General features: G+C 41.1%; 2 protein-coding genes across 5 annotated transcripts in view; one reads left to right on the top strand and one right to left on the bottom strand.

Moving 5' to 3' along the window:
* Positions 1 to 20517, top strand: part of RASGEF1A (RasGEF domain family member 1A) — a 224312-nt gene that overhangs the window by 54928 nt on the left and 148867 nt on the right. The gene's annotated exons all lie outside the window — the stretch shown is intronic.
* LOC310706614 (uncharacterized protein) overlaps positions 1 to 20517 on the bottom strand; it is a 230758-nt gene that overhangs the window by 101998 nt on the left and 108243 nt on the right. For 2 of the 4 annotated variants that reach the window (XM_083502936.1, XM_083502937.1), the window contains exon 1: positions 8892 to 9003. The exons of 1 other annotated variant lie outside the window; for it this stretch is intronic. In XM_083502936.1, coding sequence (XP_083359062.1) covers positions 8892 to 8960 — 69 coding nt within the window. In that variant the 5' untranslated portion in view covers positions 8961 to 9003. Of the gene's footprint in view, positions 1 to 8891; positions 9012 to 20517 lie in introns of those variants that run through there. One more of the 4 variants, XR_014525943.1, reaches the window with a different exon arrangement.

Below are 20517 nucleotides of genomic sequence, written 5' to 3'. Positions count from 1 at the left end.
CCATCTCCCCTCAGATGATCAGCCCATTCCCCACAGTCCCATTCCCCACAGTCAACACTGTAATCCAGGAAGTATTTAAAAGCATGTTTCAAAGTCCTTCCAAAATTAAGAGCCCTCACAACTCCAGACCCCCCCAGTCCACTCCAGATTCAAACTTCAAGAACAGCGGCTTATGCTCCTGCAAGGCCTCGGGTCTCTCCATTTGTGTTACTTTAGGTTTAGCAGCAACCTCCTCCATTATCTTCTGCACTTGCGCTTGCCCTGTCAAAATGGTTTCTATATGGGTATTCGCCGTTTGTCCAAAGTTTTTAACTGCAACAGTCATCAAATCCATCTTCTCATGCATCTGCTCCAGCAAAGCGCTTGTCTTGCAAAACGCAAGCACCAAAACCTCTTCTAAACACATTTTTATTCAAGGTCAGAGTCTGGTCTCTAATCCTAATCTTACAGCTGTGAAATCCCCAGATCGACTCCAGCAACAAATTAACAAGCTCCCTCTAGAGGAGACAATCTCTATTTGTATCCATCTTTTGAAAGCAGGACCAACAAAAGAAAATTACTTTCATTTTTCAAATATTTTGTTTCTTTTGAATGCAAGAGGCAACATTGGATTCAATTTCACACACACCAGGCACTTACCCAGGGATTATGTTTCCTTCAGAATGAGGCACAGCAGAGACATTTTTATGAAATATGGCTTATTTACACATACGTACAGCCATAGCCAATGATGGAGAGGCTCACAGCATTAACACGTCAAGAAGGTCTTGCTTCTCCCATAGGCACAACCTTGGATCCCAGGAGAAATCAGGCATGGCTCTGGCTGTCAACTGCCCTAGCCAGTGGCCTGCTTCTAACTTCTAGCTCACACACCTCAACTCTGGCTTTTGTTCTTCTAACTACCAGTTAGTTAGTTAGTTAGTTAGTTAGTTAGTTAATTAGTTAGTTAAGGGAGGGGACCCACCCATTTGTCCTCTGGCACAGAGCCACTTCCTTTCTTTCCTGTAATGGCCTATCACCCAAGCTATTACCTCATCAGGAAGCTAGCCTGGCTATTAAAACCAGTTGCAATGGTTACATAAATAGAGGCTAAACAATTCACCTGCAAGTGTGTTCACAAATAGGCAATCAGGTTTGTCACAACAAAAGTTTGGCTGTCTTTCTGAATTAACAGCCATGGGCAAAACATGAAGCATAAGAAGACAAATTGCAAATGGGCAACATAGCATTAAAAATAAATTTTAAAAAAGGAGAGGAAAGAAATGGGAAAGAAGCAAACTGGAAAGAAAAGAAACATAGAAGCTGGAAAATAATGAGACAATCTGTTGTCAGTAAGCAGAGGCAAAAATAATCAATTTTACTGATATTCTAAGGCTGAAAGTAGTAGGCTTTTGCACATGCTTGAATCAAATAATCAAAACTTAGGGAGAGGAAAGACTAGAAACATTACCCAGAGTGAGTAAAAATGAAGAATGCAGGTACAAAAAGAGAAATAACTATATTTCAAACAAGGCATCCATATTTCCCCACAATTGTCATTTTCCTAAGACAAAAAAACCCTAACAGCTTAAATATTTATTTATGAAACAAACCTGTGAATGGTTCTAATTATCCTTTTCTTTCCATTTTCATCTAGTGTTTTCTTTTTAAAGATAACTTCACATATTTTAAGTGTATACGTAAATATTTTTAGTTTCCCACACAAGTATGCTCTCTTGCTCTCTCTGGCTGTATACATACTATACCTAGGGTTGCCTCATTCATAAGGCAAGGTGAGGTGACTGCCTCAGGCGGTAAGATCCGCAGGGACAGCAGATCCCAGTGAAAATCTTTATTCTTCCCCCTTGTTGTTGATACAGATCTTTACTCACCACTTCTACCCTGGTGGAGAGGGGGCGCCATTTTGTGGTTCGCCTCATGTGACAAAATATCTTGGATCAACCCTGACTATAACTTTAAAGAACATTTCCCCCCTAAAAGAATTCTGGCCACTGTAGCTTACCCCCACAAAGAGCTAAGCTGGATTCACACAGTAGTTTATCTCTCTTTCCAAACACTTCCAAAATGGTCAATTTCCACAATACATTTGAGCTTTCGCATGATGTAAAATAATGGAAAATAGTGCATGTTTAGTGCTTTTTTCATTAGAAATCTCTTAACCTGGAAAATTGTGGCAGTAAAGTGATGAAATTTGGGGCAGCTTACTGGCATCCTTTCTTTCCTGGCATTTTCATGGGAGAATCATGAGGAAACATAAGGGTCGGGGCAGTAGTGACATTGCCAAATGACATTAGTTGTTGTGTCACACCACACCCACTGGTAGAATGAAATTTAGTATGACATACCGGTATGTCAGTCAAAAAGCCACAAGTTACATAACGACCGGTATTGCAGTGAGAAAGGAACAGTGTTATTTTTCTAGAAAAAAATGTGCCAGAACTCAACATGAGTTCTCTTAGAATGCCAATGGTGCCCACCTGAGAGGTGCCGAAACTGAGTTCCGGCAAGTTCTGGTTTAAAAAACACACACCCAGAAAGGAACATTAGAAAATGGGACAGAAGTGCTTACATTATAATCAGGAAAACTAACAAAATATTCCCCATGTCTGAAAGCACCCTTACAATTCCCAGCACCACTTAAACTATAGTGCCCATAATTCTTTGAGGAGGAAAATGTGCTTTGAGTGTTCTCTCTCTCTCTCTCTCTCTCTCTCTCTCTCTGTGTGTGTGTGTGTCTCACACAGCAACTACCTGGTTCAGCATGCTCCTTCTTTTGTTCAGACATTGTTTCCAATTGGCTGCAGTAATTCTCACAAGCTTCATCCCTTAGCTTACAGAGAAATAAATTTGCCCAAACGTCCCCAACCATGACAGACAATTTAGCCCCAGTTTTCTTCCTTCCTGGTAATGGGCTTGCAAGAAGTGCAACAAGACTCTTCACTAAAATTGTTTTGTATGGATTTGTTTTTATAAATGATACTGGAAGCACTGTGACACAGGTGGCACTGCAAAAGTGTGAGACTGTTTCATTGACTAGATTATACTGTTCTATTTTGTTTTTATTGGCTTGTTCCTTCATAATCCATTGATCACCCATTGTGGGGGTTTTACATATTAGAAACCAATTTGCCCGTAAGGCAAATTTATTTATTTTTTTAAAAAATTGTTGGATCTGAATTCAATTACTGGATCCTGGAAGAAATGCTAAATTTCCATCAAGCTATCATTACCAATTATACCTTCTCTAGTTGTAGTTAAGGCAGCTGGGCTGTTTCATATATTTACAGGATAAAGTGTGTAGGTGACAGTTGCTTCCTGCGCGTAACCAGGTAACATGATGCAGGTACACACACAAGCATTTTTTATTCATTACATTTTTCTATTCATTATATTTATATTCTGCATCATACAAACTTGAATCATAGCCATGTGAACAGTACACGAATAGTCATAGGTTCCAAGTCTTCCAATTTTGTTCTCTCTCATGCCCTGCCCCAGACACGCAAACACCCCACTCACCACATGCAAATGAAATGTAGAGATCCCAGTTGCATCTTGAAATGGAAATTGAACCCATTAATGCTTCCTCCTCCCCTGCCACTTTCTGTCCTCAAGATATGCTCAATATCACTGCATATCCTTTGATCTATGAATTGCTAATCATTCTGGCGGGGGGGGGGGCAGAATAGAATTTAAAAGATCTAATAACAAAATCTAGACCTCAACAGGACATGCAATTTTAAAGAGTAGGCAGTTTGGAGATGGATGAGCTGAATATAAGCCCATAGCGATGACACCATCAGCATTGTTAGCATTGCACGAAGTGTTCGTCTGTTAGCTTTTCCGCACTGTAGTATCTACAGCCAAGGGATGGCATAACAATAGTGACAGTCCCAGAAAGGTCACTGTAATAAGCCAAGTACAGGATATCAAAGAAGCGGCAAGCTGCCAGCACGTAATTTCAAGTCTCATATGAATTCCGCTCCTGTCCTCTTTGCAGTGGCTACTTTTAAAAGCTCTCAGTAAAAATAGTCGTACAACTGAAACACTATCTATGTGTTTCCCTAGTCCGTATTATTTTCAGAGCAGTTCTTCAGGATCTCAGGCAGTGAAGCCTCTCCTTGCTCTGGTAAAGGGGAATCTTTTAATGGGAAATGCAAGGGGTTCAAGTGGAATCTTTTGCCTACAAAGCCAGGTGTTCCTTAGCCTTAGCTATGTGAGCCTGTAGAAATATCTCCCTTCCTCAAAACATGTGCACAACCACTGCTGAGCTATGGCTCAAGCAGTTTCACTAATTTCTCTGAGCTGATATATTCCCTCTACACATTAAGCCTTTAATCGCAACAACAGGGATGGGGAAACTGTGGCCTGCCAGGGATTGAATGACAACTCCCATCAGCCTTAGCCAGCGTAGCTAATGCCAGTTCTCCATTGCAACTTTGTTTTCTGCACTATAACACTTTTAAAACAAAAAACCTTGGGGAAACAGCTCTCTCACTGTTCAAACCACAAATTCACAGCATATCCGTCACACAATTAATATAGGTATTTGTAAGGCAAATAAAGCAGATATTTGCCTTTTTGTCCCTTCACAAGGAACTCCTAAGTCAATGGAGTTCAGTGCAGGGGTGCTTAATCACAAGGGATTCTTCTGCTTTGCAGATGTGAATTGCTAAGATGTGACCACAAAGAGCTGTGGTCAAACATTCTAGGAGGAAGATGGAGAATTTGTTCCTTCATCCTCTGGACAGCACAAAGGCATCCCATTGGGGAAACCACTAAAATTACCTAGGATGTAGGGAAAGCTAACACAAGCAGTTGGCCTTCTTCAAACATATTTACACTAATCTAGAAATTGTGTAGAAAAGCTTCAGAAAGATACATCGTTGAACAAATCCACCAAGCGACAAATAATCCTGGTCACTGCTAAAGATCACTGTACAAAATCTGGCTATTTCCATGTTGTCACACAGGCACCAATCTCAGTTCCCATGATAATGCAAAAACTACTATAAATTAAAGCATCAAGTCATTATCATTAGCAGAGGCCTCCTATTGATCCTCACATATTTTCACCTCATCCTTTAGCTGTCTTCATATATATGTAGGTAGGTGATATAATTGCTTGCCCACTTAATTACTTTCGCTAACAATTAATCTCTAGAACCAAAACATACAAAGGAGACAAGAGAGATTAATTAGATACCAAACAGTTGTGCATCAAATTTTAAGAACTTACTTAGTCCCTGCTGACTTATAAGACAAAGTTGCTAACAAAAGAAATTCGTTGCTTAGTTTTATTCCTTCCCCTATTCCTAATGCAACATGACAATAGTGTAGCAATAGGAGCATCTAAACTGGGTGCACCCTGGACTGAAATACAAGGTCATCTCCAGACTGTAAGTATTTTGCAGGAGGAATCCAACATATACCAGAAATTTATGTTTGCACAGTTAAAGTGCATTAAAACTGTCATGCTAGCATAACAAATCCACTGTTGTTGTTTTTTTAAAAAAGATTATATATATTTTTTAGTTTAGGAAAGTGGCAAGGAAATGCACTGGAAAACTGTGGTGCACGATTAATGGAACGACATATAAAAACCCCACAAGCAAACAGAATAAATGCTCATTGTTATATAACCTCCCCGCAAACAAACCAGATGGATCAATAAAGACCAGGCATAATCTTAACCTCCACATGAGCTTTCTGCAAGCAAATCAGGTTGAATTCTCAATGAACAGGTCATCTGGAGGAGTTCCTCATTGGGTAAAGGTCATAATATTAAATTGTGTATAGCTTTAAACATAGAATATAGTTAGATTGGTGGAGGAAAGCCAAATACCAGAATGCTCTAAGGCTTAGCAAGAGCACCAGGCTAGGCAGAGGTGTACCACTATCAACACCTCCTTGGCTCTGTGTCCGTCACCTACCACAATAAAGCACATCCAGCCATTTAATGCTACTGCTATGGCAGAGAAAATTGGAGAGTGTGTTTGTGCTGGCAACCTGGCTCTCAAGACAACTGGGATTCTCTCATCGTATACTATGAAACTGTAGGAATAATGCTTGATTTCAGGGTACAAGAAACTGTCCTACACAGAGTAAGTCCATTTCTTCATTTAAGTTAACAGCAGTTCCTCAAGGAGAAGTTCTCAGCATCCCTATCTGAGATGTTTTAACTAGAGATGTCATTGATTCGAAATTATGTGTACAAAGCATGTGGTCTTCTACTGAGCTATATAGAGCTTCCTTTCCCATGCCAGCAAGCAAAGGAATTTCTTCTTGACCAAAACATGCTGGGATCTTGCCTGAACAAACCAACTGTCTAAGCAACAAGTTACCAAACTAATTGGTTGCACCCAACAAGGCAAGATGTGTAAAATAGTTCAGGGGGTTCAGCGGGAGCCATGTGGATGTGTTATTTATTTATGGATGAAAGACAGAAGAGAGATTCATGCAATTCATATGAATTCCATGCATATGTAAAATTAAGTAACAAGGAATAAAAAAAGGTGTGTCAACCAATATAAGATCAGTCCCAATCCTTTAATTAAGGGCAGAACTCGGTGCAAATTCAATACCTAAATCAGTCTACAATTTATGTTCTACTGTTCAAACCTCCTCAGTGTATACAACCTGGGTTATTACCACTATGCATACCTAATGTGGCTTTTGGTAAGCGGTGACTGTGATAGATTTCATACTGTAGTATTTTTACTACTATCATAGCTGAGGTTTTATGCCAGCTTTCGATTCTCATCTTGACAGTGCATTTTGCAGCGTACATTCATATTGTGACTTTATTTCTAGGTGATCTATTGCATGTAGCACAGAGTAAATTTTATAAAAGCAACTAGAGGTCAATCAGCACCAATCAACTTTAAGGAAATCAGAAAGCTAATACAACATAAAAGCTAGGATAAACAGGGTGTGGGTGTGTGCGCGCGCACACACACATGCACTATCTTTCTGCACTGCAAGTCTGTATTTACCTCAACAGATAGGTAGCCGTGTTGGTCTGCCATAGTCAAAATAAAAAAAATTCCTTCCAGTAGCACCTTAAAGACCAACTAAGTAGTTCTTGGTATGAGCTTTCGTGTGCATGCACACTTCTTCAGATACACTGAAACAGAAGTTGCCAGATCCTTCTATATAGTGAGAAGGTAAGACCTATTGCAGTCGTTAAGAGTCGTCAACAGGCTTATCTCAGCTATCTGCCAATCACCCATTCCCACCACCCTTCTGAGTAATACCCCTCCCCACCTTCTCACTATATAGAAGGATCTGGCAACTTCTGTTTCAGTGTATCTGAAGAAGTGTGCATGCACACGAAAGCTCATACCAAGAACTAACTTAGTTGGTCTTTAAGGTGCTACTGGAAGGAATTTTTTTATTTTACCTCAACAATTAGCCCTGTTGGTATGTAGATTTACTTTGAATAAAGTAATTCTCCCCTTGCCAGTACCTTGTGAGATAAACTTAGTATTCTTTTAAGCTTGACAAGTTAAGCCTTGCACTTCATAGATGTACTTTGAATATTGATTATTTATTTATTTAACTTGTTCATCACTTGTTACACAAAAACAGCATCCAACACATAATAAAAACACATGAAATTCATAGAAAATCCACAAAACAACCCCCAATAACAATATTGATATGCTTGGTGGCAACATTTTTCATAAATCTACTTTCAACATAGATAGATAAAACTTTATTTGCATTAGCCAATGGCCATAGCAACAATAAAACATATCAACATATGTTCTCCAGTACTTCAAAATCATTCCTACGTAAACTGATGGTTAGCATATTCATAGATTTACCAAAGTTGAGAAGAATGGATTGAACAAAGGAAAGAGAAAGATAACTTGAGGGCTTGATGTTGTGATGTCACTCTTCAATCCAAGCTTCCTACTATTTCTCAAATTTGTGTTCTGCCCTTCCTCCCAAAGGAGCCCAGGACAGAAAACAAATAATCAAGTTCCCTACTTTGTCCATAAAAAATATGCTGTTCAGATAATCCTATAGCAAATGAGCTCACCACCTTGAAAGCCACCATCTTGGGTTTGTTCTTTCATCAGTGGATATCTAAATTAAGGTCCGGTGGACAGATTCTCTCCCCAAATAAAACCAAGACTCCCAATGGCAACTGTAACAAATCTATTCCTTGGAAAACAAAAGTGATATTGGGCTGGGTTCTTTCCAAAGCATTAAAGCAAAGAGCAAGAGAGAAATAAAAGAGCTTTGATTTCCCTTTCCACAACCATGGCTGTTATTTGCACAATAATTCAGAAATAAAACACGAAATAATGGGGCAGGGAGAGAATCAAGCAAGGCCATCTTCAATTCCAGGCAAGTGTGACGGCCATCACCTCGAACCCCCTTTAAAACTAGCAGGGATTCTGTGCTGCTAACAGCTGGCTAGCAGCCTATTTCCTGGCATGTTTACAGAAAGGTGGAGCTTTTCCCATCACTTCCATCACCTGCTCCATTCAGACAGTGGCTAAAGTCAGACGAGTCCCGCACAGAATAAAAGAAAACAAACACAATACCAGCTGAGCCATCTTTTATACATTCTCTTTGCCTTCCAAAATGGAAAAGTTTAAGGATTCCCTCCTCCAAATCTGTATTAGGAGGGAAAAGAAACAAGTTTCCACCCACTTACATAACTAGGGTTTTTTTTTAATTCACTTGCTTCTGCTTTGCTGCTTGAAATGAGACACGTGGGCTTAATAATGTGCTCTTACTGACATTAAGCCATGTATCTGTGTCAGTTACTCCAACCACTATTGATTTGTAACTAACATCTGAAGTTAAATTAGCTGCAAAGGCAAGTTGTGCTTAATCGGTATCTGGGAAACAAACCACCCTTCTCATTTACTTACTGAAAAGCCATCTTTCCGCTCCTTCTGAAAACTGGCGAGGTGATCCAAAGGTTGGCCTTTGCTTCCCATTTATCCCTCCTAATAAGACCCAGAGAAAGCTGTCAGACCTTTATCTTCCTGCTCTTTTCTCCCTATGGATCAGCTCATTCTGTTGATAGCAACAAAACCTTCAGTGTTCCAGAAGTCTTCCTCAGAAGATCCGTTCTTTAGCCTAGGTCTCTGGGTTGAACCACTCTAGCTGCATGTGGGGGACTCACTTAATCGAAGACTCCCCCATACAAAAGCCATCCTGTCATATTTGAAACTAACATGCCAGATTTCTCTGGGCAAGGAAGCTTTTTTCTTCTTCTTCAAATGGAGGAGCATTCGGTTGTGTCAATCAACCTGCAGTCTGGTGAATCCAAGTGGTGCAATCCAGATGTACAGGTTTACCACTTCTGTGAAAACCAGACCTTTGGTAGAAGTAGGGGCAGGACCATTACTCTACAGCAGCGTTTCCCAAACCTGGGTCTCCAGCTGCTTTTGGACTACAATTCCCATCATCCCTGACCACTGGGTTCCTGCTAGCTAGGGATGATGGGAGTTGTAGTCCAAAAACAGCTGGCCACCCTACAGTAAACTGGGCACAAATGTACCTCAAATACATATCTTAACAGCCGTTTGGGTAGTTAGGGAAGTTTTTAATGTCTGATGCTGTATTGTTTTTAATATTCAGTTGGAAGCCGCCCAGAGTGGCTGGGGAAACCCAGCCAGATGGGTGGGGTATAAATAAATTATTATTATTATTATTATTATTAGGCACCATCATTAATGATGGTTGCGCCCATTTTCTTTATGACTTCACTGATGATGCAAGCTAGAATTATCCAGTGGAATTAATGTTCACTTGCATTGCTTGAGATCAACTGCTGTGAGCAAATTAGATCAACATTATGAAATAACAGTCTACAGTGGTACCTCGGGTTAAGTACTTAATTCGTTCCGGAGGTCCGTACTTAACCTGAAACTGTTCTTAACCTGAAGCACCACTTTAGCTAATGGTGCCTCCTGCTGTCGCTGCGCCGCTGGAGCACGATTTCTGTTCTTGTCCTGAAGCAAAGTTCTTAACCTGAAGCACTATTTCTGGGTTAGCAGAGTCTGTAACCTGAAGCGTATGTAACCTGAAGCATATGTAATCCGAGGTACCACTGTATTGTGTTTCTTTTTGGAGATACAAGCAAATGTCTTTGCACATGTGCCTAGTAGTTCTATGAACTACTTTGTAACCATGGACTTCAGAGCTACACTTTTAAAAAGGGAACTTGACATTAGCCGAAACAAGATAAATTTAGTACAGTGTGCACTGCAAATTATAGCCTACATCAGAACATAACAAAAGAAGAGCGCCATTGGATCAGACAAAAGGTCAGTCTAGTCCAGCATTCTGTTCACAGCAGACTACTAGATGCTTGTGGGAAGGTCACAAGCAGGACATAAGAACAACAGTACTCCTTAGTTATGATCCCCAGCAACAGGTATTCAAATACATACTGCCTCAGATACTGTAGGTAGTAAAACCAGTATTAGGAGATGAGGCATGCAGCATCTGCTAGTTAAAAATGAAATGGAAATTTATTAAAGGACTGTTTGCAACCTGTGCATTGCCGTTCTATGCAGTGGGAAGAAAATTCCATTGAAATCAGTTGGACTTAAATTCAAGTAGACATCCCTCAGTTCTTTTTAAGACTGCTCAAGATCACTTATTTTGTGGGTAGAGAATGGCTCAATTATTAAGGATCGTGGTGGCAGTGAGAAGCCTATAGCTTTATCTCAGTAAAATATTTATGCGACGTTTAAGGTAATAAATCATATTTAGGCACTAAAACCAAAAATCAAATTCAAATTCAAGCTATATGTTTTTGACAGCCTAAGCGAAAATGTATGTACAAAGAGGGTAGCTAAGTCTTCACATCTTCCACTTTTATTCCCTCATTTAATTAAGTAATTAATTTTATAGATTGTTGATTATGAGTTTCACCAAACTGAGAATCCAGCCTTTGCTTTCCAAGCAGTATCAAAACTAACTGTAAGTTAACTAGAAGAATGTTGCTGTGAATGTGGTAACTGAGGCCTGTGGGAACTGGAATCTAACAAAGTCCAGATGGCACCAAATTGCAATATATGTGTCACATAACATTATGTTTTAAAGTGCGCCCTCGGTCTGTGTGAATAAGACAAAATCACAGGATGCTATCCAGCTAACCAGTTTACTAAAGCAAGGACTTTTAGCTGCACAATGCAGCCTTGCCACCCTTTTGCAGCATCCCCCATAAATCTGCTCCAGAAGGTTGGCAGAACCTCCAGAACATATTTTGGGATCGTGCAGGGAGAGGGTGGGGGGAATTCCATTATGCAGCTTAGCAGAATTGTGCTTAGCAGAATTGTTTGGCTTGATAGCATCCATGGTTGGAAAAATGTATTATATAAGTACAGTCAGAGAGACAGAAGTGACTGCAACTCAAACCCAAACCTAGCTTTGTTGCCATGTTGTGTGTGGTTTGCATGTCTTAATCAGCTTTTCCAAATTGGCATATTTAAGCAAATTTAGCATTCAAGGCTCTAGTTGCCTTGCTCCATGATCCTGGTGGCATTGGTCCATAAGAATTAACTGTGCTGCTATCCACAAAGCTGAATCCTGTGCTATTTCTAGGTTATCATAATATGTTAGGAGCTGGCTTTTATATAAACAGAAGATAGGAGAAAGAGTTCCCACGCTGTTTGGATGAGGGAGTGAATCAGCAAAATAGGTCTGTGCGTAGGATCAGCAATAATATCCACATCCATTCCAAAGCACTTTAGAGTCCAAGTTATGTGGCCATTGGTAGGAAGCTATCAGCCATATTTTTGTATGTGCTCCAAAAGATAAAGCTTTTCAATATGAAAAGCATGTTTTATTTACATGGCAACATTAAAGAGGACTGCCTTTAACCATTTATTTTTAATAGCCATGTTATTATGAGACAGAAAGCTTTTTATTTTAAAGGATAGGCTTTTATTACATGCTAAATTTGAGCAATGGTTCACTGAACATGAGATCCAAATGAATTCTACCGTTTTTATCTAGAGAAGTTGGGAACTGTGTGCCAAATTCAAAATCTGGTCAAAGAAACCTCTACAGACTTGCTTGGAAAAGCATGCAAAGTTCCTGGCATTTTCCCATCAGGCAGGCGATGAAAAGCAAAGCCAAGGGCTGCCAATATTTATCTCTCAACATTAAGAAGTTGTGGTTTTTATCTGGGGAGGAGAGCAGCTGCAGAGGGAAAGTAAGAGAGACTTCAGAGCAGAGCAATCATTTGTAAAGTTGGGGCACATTTTTTTCTAATTCCACACCAAATTCTACACAGCTGATTATCAAGATTTCTACAAGGTTACGCAGCTGTCAGAGATACCGTGTTCACTTTTATTCTTTGAAAGTGTGACCTCGAGATACAAGTTACGGCCCTTGCACCACAGATTAGCTAAACTGCTTCAGACCAGCAAAAATGGAAAGCTGGGCAGAAACAAAGCAGGCTTTCAATCTGAGATCAAGAGTGTGAAAGATCCCATATTAATTTATCTATTAGTCTTTTACAGGCCCCTCTGGCAATTTTCCTGCCTATCAATTCAGGTTAACACATGGATCATATCAGAATTCTGGGAGTCCTTTCAATTTAAATAAAATTTCTAGTCCTCACGTCTCAAACCAACTTGGAAGTGTAATTGAAAAAACTTAATAGCTAAAATTCCATATTCATTTGATGTTCGTATCTCTTGGTTTCCCAGCCCATTTCATGCTTTGAGGAGGCTGATTCTTGACCTTAAACACCTAAAATTAATGCCAAGAGCTTTGGTAATTGCACTTGAGTGCAATTCTTTCCTGGGCCTGGTGTGGTTCAACATCTTCATAAGTGACTTAGATGGAGGAATTGAGAGGACGTTCATCAAATTTGCAGATGCCATGAAACTGGGAGTGGTAGCAGGATTCAAATGACCTTAACAGATTGGAGAACTGGACCAAACTGAATGAATTTCAACAGGGACAAATGTAAGGTTCTGCACTTAGGCAGCAATAATCAGGTGAACAGATATAGGATGGGGGACACCTGGCTTGACAGCAGTACAAATGAAATAGTCCTGGAGTCTTACTAGACCACAAGCTTAATGTAAGGCAACAGATTGATGCAGTAGCTGATACAATCCTAGGCTACATCAACAGAAGCATAGTACCTAGACCAAAGGAAATAATAGTACCACTCTATTCTGCCTTGGCCAGACCTCCACCGTGTGACAAAAAAGTTGATTTTGCTGGACAGGTCGGTTTAACACGTGTTTCTTTTCTTTCTTTCTTTCCCTGCCAGCAAATGGTTAACGAACAGCAGCCTCTGACTGGCCATGGTTCCAGGAAGGAGAGTTTAAAAGGAGAGGATTTGAAGAGAGACAGGTAGTTGAGGAGGGATTGGAATAGAGGTTGGGAGATAGGGAGACAGGTTGGGCTATAAAGAGTGAATGGGAGAAAGAGTTGGTTCTGGAAAAACAACTTCCACTCTGAGCATGTTGTGAAGGACAGAGTGTGGTGTCCTGTAGGAGGAAGAGACTGGAATTTTACTGGGAGGCAGAGGTTGAGCCAGGAGAAGTAGGAGTCCCAAGCAGCGGCGTAGCGTGGGTTGTCAGCACCCGGGGCAAGGCAAATAATTTGCGCCCCCTAACCCGGGGCAAGGCAAGTAATTTGCGCCCCCTAACCCCTAACCTGCCGCCGCTGCCAGCTTCTTCTTGCTGCTGCCTGGTCTGGTCTGGTGTGGTTCTCTCCCATGCTCAGCACTGCGCTGGGCGGCTGCTGCACTGTCCCTCCCCCAGATAGTCCCTCGCTCTCTCTCTGCACCGCACGCCTGGCACCCACCCCCTCCACAGTGGGCGGCGACCCAGCGGCTTGGATCGGATTTGCACAGCCAGCACTGCAGTGAGAGAGAGTGAGTGAGCCAGGTAGGGGCAGAGAGCTGCGAGTGCGAGCGCCCCCCCAAATGTTGCGCCCGGTGCGGCCGGCACCCCCTGCACCCCCCACGCTACGCCACTGGTCCCAAGCCTACTTGGGACTCAAATCTAGTCTGGAGGGGAAATATTCTTCTAAGGAAAAGAAGAAACTCCCAGACCCAGTGAAGGGAGGGGGTGTGAAGAATCTTTGGTCTATTTACTTAAAGTACCTCAGGAGTAGGATTGTTAAAGGGGGTGGATAACTGAAAGAAAGTATACCAGAAAAAGGAACCAAACCAATAATGCAAAAACAACTGAGGACAAATTTAAAGTGAAATCGCACTGTATTCCTGAAGTAACCTAAGTTGAATCCATCTGTGTTCTACACTATCTTGCCTTAAATAAATCTTTATTATTTATTTAAAGAAAACCTGTCTGAGACTACAACTTACTAAATATCACCTCATAAAGGTCCCCCGCAGGATAATCTGGGTTAGAATTTTAAGAGGAAAGGAAAAGAAACCTTCGGGTAAAGGGTTGTTCAGTGAGGTTGGGAGCAATTTATCTAAGTGAGAGCGGGCCCAACGGCATGAGAGGGAAAAGTGCCATTGTGCCCGTCGCACACTGCAATTATTGTGTCCAGTTCTGGGCACCACAATTATGCAAGAATATTGACCAGCTGGAACATGTACAGCAGAAGGTAAGCAAAGTGATAACAGTTCTGGAAACCAAGCATTATGAGGACTGGTTGAAAGAGTGGGGTGTGTTTAGCCTGGAAAAGAGAAGACTGGGAGGTGAAGAGCTGTCACATGGAAGATGAAGGAAACTTGTTTTCTGCTGCTCCAGAGGGTAGAACCCAAACCAATTGCAAGAAAAGAAATTCCAACTAAGCACTGTGAAGAACTTTCTGATAGTAAGTTGCTTGACAGTGGAATGGACAGCCTCAAAAAAGGGGTCGACTCTTTCATTTTAAACAGAGGTTGAATGGCCATCTGTCAGGGATTATTTAGCTGTGGGTCTTGCATTGCAGGATTAAATGCCCATTGGGATCCCTTCAACTCTACAATCTTATGATTCTATAGCAGTATTTGGCAACCTGAAATCTAGCAGCACCATGTGACCAGCTCAGAACCACGAAATGCTGTTTCTGAGATTCTGAAACTCCATTTTAAATATTAATTTTCAACCCCACTGGCTTTATGTGGGTTTTTTTAAAAAAAATAAAATCTGGCATGGGATAAGCAGAGAAAGCTTATGTGCTTTGACACAAAAACCTCCACAGGATAATATCAAAAAGGTTGTGAATTCTAGATTGACTCAATAAGTTGTTGGTTTTGGGGTTTTTAAAAAGGTCTCATTTTTCATTTATGTCTGCAATTTTGGCAGGAAATCTCATGAGAATTTTTTTTTTATCTTGCCCTTATACTGAATGTTTTCTGTTTCCCTCTCATGCCAAATTCACCGAACATGGCCTCAAGTAATGCCGCACATCTAGGGCTCTTAGAGCCTACATAATAAAGATAGATACCAAGTGTGAGAAATGTCAGCGACACATTTCGAAGCCATCCAAAGATGATCAGAGGGTTATTTTCTTTTCTGAACTCACTTGTCCCTTCCTGTCTTGAAATTGAAAGATTGCTCCTATATATAAGAAGTGTGGCATCCTTGGTCTCAGGAGCACAAGACTAGACTTGTGTTTTATGCTCCAAGGCATAAAGGTGAGGGGAAGAAGAGAGAAAGGGAAAAGGGACTTCTAAAGAAAAGCAGTACAAAGGCCAGAATATATGCTGATCAGCAACAGCAGGTAAAAAAACCCATTCAGCCAGAACCTTCTTATACCTGGACTTCAAATCCTAGCCCAGGCTAGGAGTTTGTTAAGGAAATGAAAGAAGGCTGAGAGTTGGGATTAGCATTCAGTTGCACCTGAATTCAGCCTCTTTTTAGTTATCAATGAAATATTTTGTCGCTAAATAGAGTAAAGATTTCTATGAGTTATTCCTGGCATTTCAGTGAGTTCTTTCTGCTGGCATGTTTGTGGGCAGGGATATGGAACGAGTTCTGTGATGTTGTCATGAGATGCCCACCTTCACCCCATGATGACCAGTGTCTTCCATGCATGACTGGCATGGTGGTGGCAGTGAGCAACAGTTTGATTGGCGGGTGTTGATTAAGGCCAGCTTGGGTTTATTAAACATATACTGCATCTCACTTTAAAATTTCAGAAGTATTTACTGTACAACTAAGTAACAAAAAAACCATGATAACAATCACATATATTTGGAAAATAGATTTAACAATACAATGCTTTAATGGAAGTCATTGCTATTGGCTTCATGTATTCCCTATAGCTGCTTTGGGGCTGCTAGGGGAGCGCAGGATCCCAGCTCACCTGACGTGGACAACACCCAGCCCAGATTCCATCCTGAATCAATTGGGGGCAGGGGTTGCTAATGTTTGATTGGGTTTTTCAAAACACCTACATGCAGCCAGGGGAAAAGAAAGAGACCTGTGTTTCCTTTCCCTCCCTGACCAAGAGCAGGAGGGTTCAGTTCTGCTGGATGCTGCACTTGTGAAGGAGAACACTGCAGACCGCAGGATTGAATCTTCCACTAACCAGCTGGTGAACAGAGGATTCCATCCTGCAGGGCCCTGCTTTGCCATCACCTTTCCTGTGGGGGCCATGGAAATGAGCGCCCTGTGGCCTGTAGAACTGAATCCCCCATTCACCAGCTGGTAAGGCTCTGTTTCCCCTGTCCTTGCCCTGACTCAGCCAAAGCCTAGGCCTCCTAAAACCAGCCTAGAATTCAGGCTTTTGGCCAAATCCAGTGCATAGTTCTACTACTATAGCTCAGTTGGTAAAGCATGAGATTCTTAATCTCTGAGTCATGGGTTCAAACCCCATGTCGGTCAAAAAGATTCTTGCATGGCAGGGAGTTGGACTCTATGATTCTAATTACATCTCAGCTGCCCCATGGCATTGTACTACCCAAGTATTAAAAGGCATGTCCATATTGAATACTCAAGGCTGCAGTCCTATACCAAATTTCCTAGACAGCCTCATTGAATTCAATGATACTATTTTTGAATAGTGTAGAATTGTAATGTAAACCACTTTCAAACCTGTCGAACTGCCATGACGCTGAGAATAGCAGTTGTAGAAATTTCCAGTCCCCACAGGTTGTTTGTCTGTTTTTAAGGAACCAGTGGCCACTTGATGAATTTCAAACAGTTTAAAATCTGTGTTATCACAATGGAGCCCTCAGTTATCACAGCAGATACCAACCTTCTGGAATTATACGTAAAACAGTCATTATTCATATATTTTCTTAGGCAAATAAAGCCTATCAGGAGTAAAAAACAACATCTCTATGACAGTGTGGGGAAAATGTATTAAAAGAAAGAAAGAAAATGGCTTTATCATTGTTTTGCCTCACACTGGAAGAAATTGTGGAAACCAAGCTTTATATATTCTATTCAGAGCATAAAGATTCTCTGAACAGTTTTCCTTTCTCCATGAGAGTCATGTGATCACCCAGTAATGTCCAAAAACTGCTTCATTCCCAGCAGGTTGTTGTCTTATCAGATCGTCACTCCCCAGCTAAAATTTGAAACTGTCAGCTCCTCAGCATAACAACAGTGTTACCTGCTTATAATTCATTTTCTCGCTACTGCCATTTTGACAAATACCTCAAAGCTGAAGGACGCAATGTATATATTATCTCCTCAGCAGGCATGCAAAGTTCCATTAGCTTCAGCAGAAGGGGAAATAAACACACTTATGGAAGGAAAATGTACACTGAATAAATATGGCTAGACTGGCCAGTAAATTCCACAAAAAGCAGTTTTGAGGTGGAGGTTCCTCCTCAGGCAAATTTTTGAGAGAATAAAAATTACCTTCAATAAGACTGACAAAATTTCTAAGATATCCTGTACTTGGAGAACCCACAAGAAATAAATAATATGGAAGCTTTACCATCGACTTCTCACCAGAACTTTCTATGTTTATCGGCAGCTGGTAAAGAAACTGCCAGCAAAAGGCCGAAGGTAGTTGGTCCTAGGCTCGAATTGCCACTGGGCTTGGTCTAACTCAAAATGTTCGCAGATTCCTCTTTGGCAAAACCACCTGAGCAGTTTCAAGGGGCGAGAGAAGCATTTTGATGAAACTAACAACATTTCTCAGGAGGGCTCTGCAAATCTGCACAGTCTTTTTTACTAGAGGGGAGAAAGAGAGAGAGAGAGAGAGACCTAAATGATGAGGTTTAAATTACTTCATCAGCCTCCTTCTGTCCTAGGGTTGGGAAAGATAACATATGCTATTATATTTTGTCATTCATTAGTCTGCCTTAATGACTGCACAACCAGAAATCCCATTTTTTCTAACCGCTGGATACCTACTAACTTCTGACAAATGTTCTTAGCATGGATCATAAATTCTGGGGGTGTGGAAAGGGTTGTGCTCCCCCACCCTTCTTTCATATATTGAATTCTAAACATATTGTGTTTATTATGCATTAAGTCCATCCAGCTGGAGCATTAAATATCATATCATACGCAGTTTTACTTCGGGTGGTGGTATTATTTCTTCCAGAAGATTTGAACTGTTGTCATTTCAGACAATATTCTGATACTGACTGTAGACAATTATTTCTATGGAACAACAACAACTTCCCCCTTTCACTGGCATTAGCCTTGAGGCAGCATAGATCACTAGACACCTGTTCTAATATATTGAAGGAAGCAGGGAGAAGCCTCATTGCAGAGAGCAGGAGTGGAATTTGGTAATATGGCACCTTGAGTGAAGACAACCCCACCCTCTTATTTTCACATCAATTCATTTTGGTACAGTTGCCCTATTGTCAGCGAAGACTCTTGCCCAGTTACTGGGACCGCGCTGCATCTCAAAGTGATTTATAAAAGTACACATTTTGGTATGCTTGCTTGGTAATCCTTAACCAGGTTTCTTGCCAGCATTTTTGTAGGAAATCAGCCGTGCATTTGAGTCACTTTGTCTGCTAGGAACAGAAATAAGGCGAAGCAATGCAAATCTGCACAGTCTTCAGTCACCAAATTTACAGCAAATTGCTTGTTGATAACTCATCACTATTCTGGAGGCAACAAATTGCAGAGCTTTAGAAGTCAAGGTTGCTGAAGAAAATGGTCTTAATAATAATCACAAATGGAAGCACAATCTGGGAGAGCATGAGATAATCAGCATTGTACTGGGTGATGCAGACAACTTGCATATATTTAATAGACATGCTTCAGTAGATTGGAAACAAGGAAATAAAACAAGCTGCTATAATCACTCCCAAGTCAGACTGAAAACCTAAATGTGATAGACCAAAACTGCATATATGAGAAAAGATAAGAGCTCCTGCCCAAAAGCTAATGATGCCTGTTTATTTTGCAACTCAAACCATGGTGCAGATCACAGAATCTAGTTCCAGGATTTAATTTGGCCAATCAGACTTCAGAAATCTTCATCTTTCATTGTAAAATGAGCAAATTTCTAGCCATAATGAATTCTAGCAGCTTCCAAAGCTTTGAAATGTCAGGAAACAGAATAGGGCTTCGAATCACTGGGAGCAGAGATACAGTGGTGCTTCGCAAGACGAAAAGAATTCGTTCCGCGAGTCTTTTCGTCTTGCGAAGCACGGTCCATCGCAACTGCGCCTCTTCAAGCGGCTTTTAAAAAAAAGCGCAAGACGTTTTCGTCTTGCGAAGCAAGCCCATAGGGAAATTCGTCTAGCGAAGCAATGCAAAAACGGAAAACCCTTTCGTCTAGCAAGTTTTTCGTCTTGCGAGGCATTCGTCTTGTGGGGCACCACTGTATATATATATATTCACTGTACAAACCATAGTCTTGGTTCCTTCTTACCAACTGCAGGCCCTAATTCCATACCCTATTCTTCCATCCATGATTCCAAAAATAAAACAATGAGATGCCTTGTAGATTGCAGGAATGCACCAGAGAACTATGCAGAACTGAAAGAACTAAATAGTTGACGCACATGAAAGCACCAGAACGCCTTACAGATTATCTTGAACAGGTCAATGGAGGGGTGTCAGGCAGGATTTCATCAAGTGAGACCACACCACCACCAGAGATCTGGATATCTAAAGGGATCCACAGAGACATCTGCCTAGAACATGACTGGATCTAGACACATCAAAGAAGTGATTCAGCTAAATGCGTTGTAAACTTCATAATGGGAAATCCCATTGGTCAAAGATGAGACTTCGCAGTGCCATCTGGTGTCAGTGTTAACTCATATAAAGCACTTTTTCTTTACTAATGTAACTGAGTCCCATGTCTCCTTCCTTGCACCAACAGGCAAGAGCCGATTATGTGATACTCTTGACCAGGCATAGGCAAACTCGGCCCTCCAGATGTTTTGAGACTACAGTTCCCATCATCCCTGACCACTGGTCCTGTTAGCTAGAGATGATGGGAGTTGTAGTCCCAAAACATCTGGAGGGCTAAGTTTGCCTGTGTCTGCTCTTGAACCTTGACCTTTCAGATCAGGTTGGCTTGCTGAACTATACAAGGCAGGGACACAATTTTACTAAGTATGGATGGTCTCTGCCACACCTGTACTGAAAACAGATCCAACAATAAGGGAGGGCTTTGCCAAAGCTT

The sequence above is a fragment of the Podarcis liolepis genome, assembly GCF_965112155.1.
Source record: "Podarcis liolepis genome assembly, chromosome: 5".
Classification (NCBI taxonomy): Eukaryota; Metazoa; Chordata; class Lepidosauria; order Squamata; family Lacertidae; genus Podarcis; species Podarcis liolepis.
Note: the sequence above shows the minus strand (reverse complement) of the source record. Positions and strands in the feature narration are given on the sequence as shown.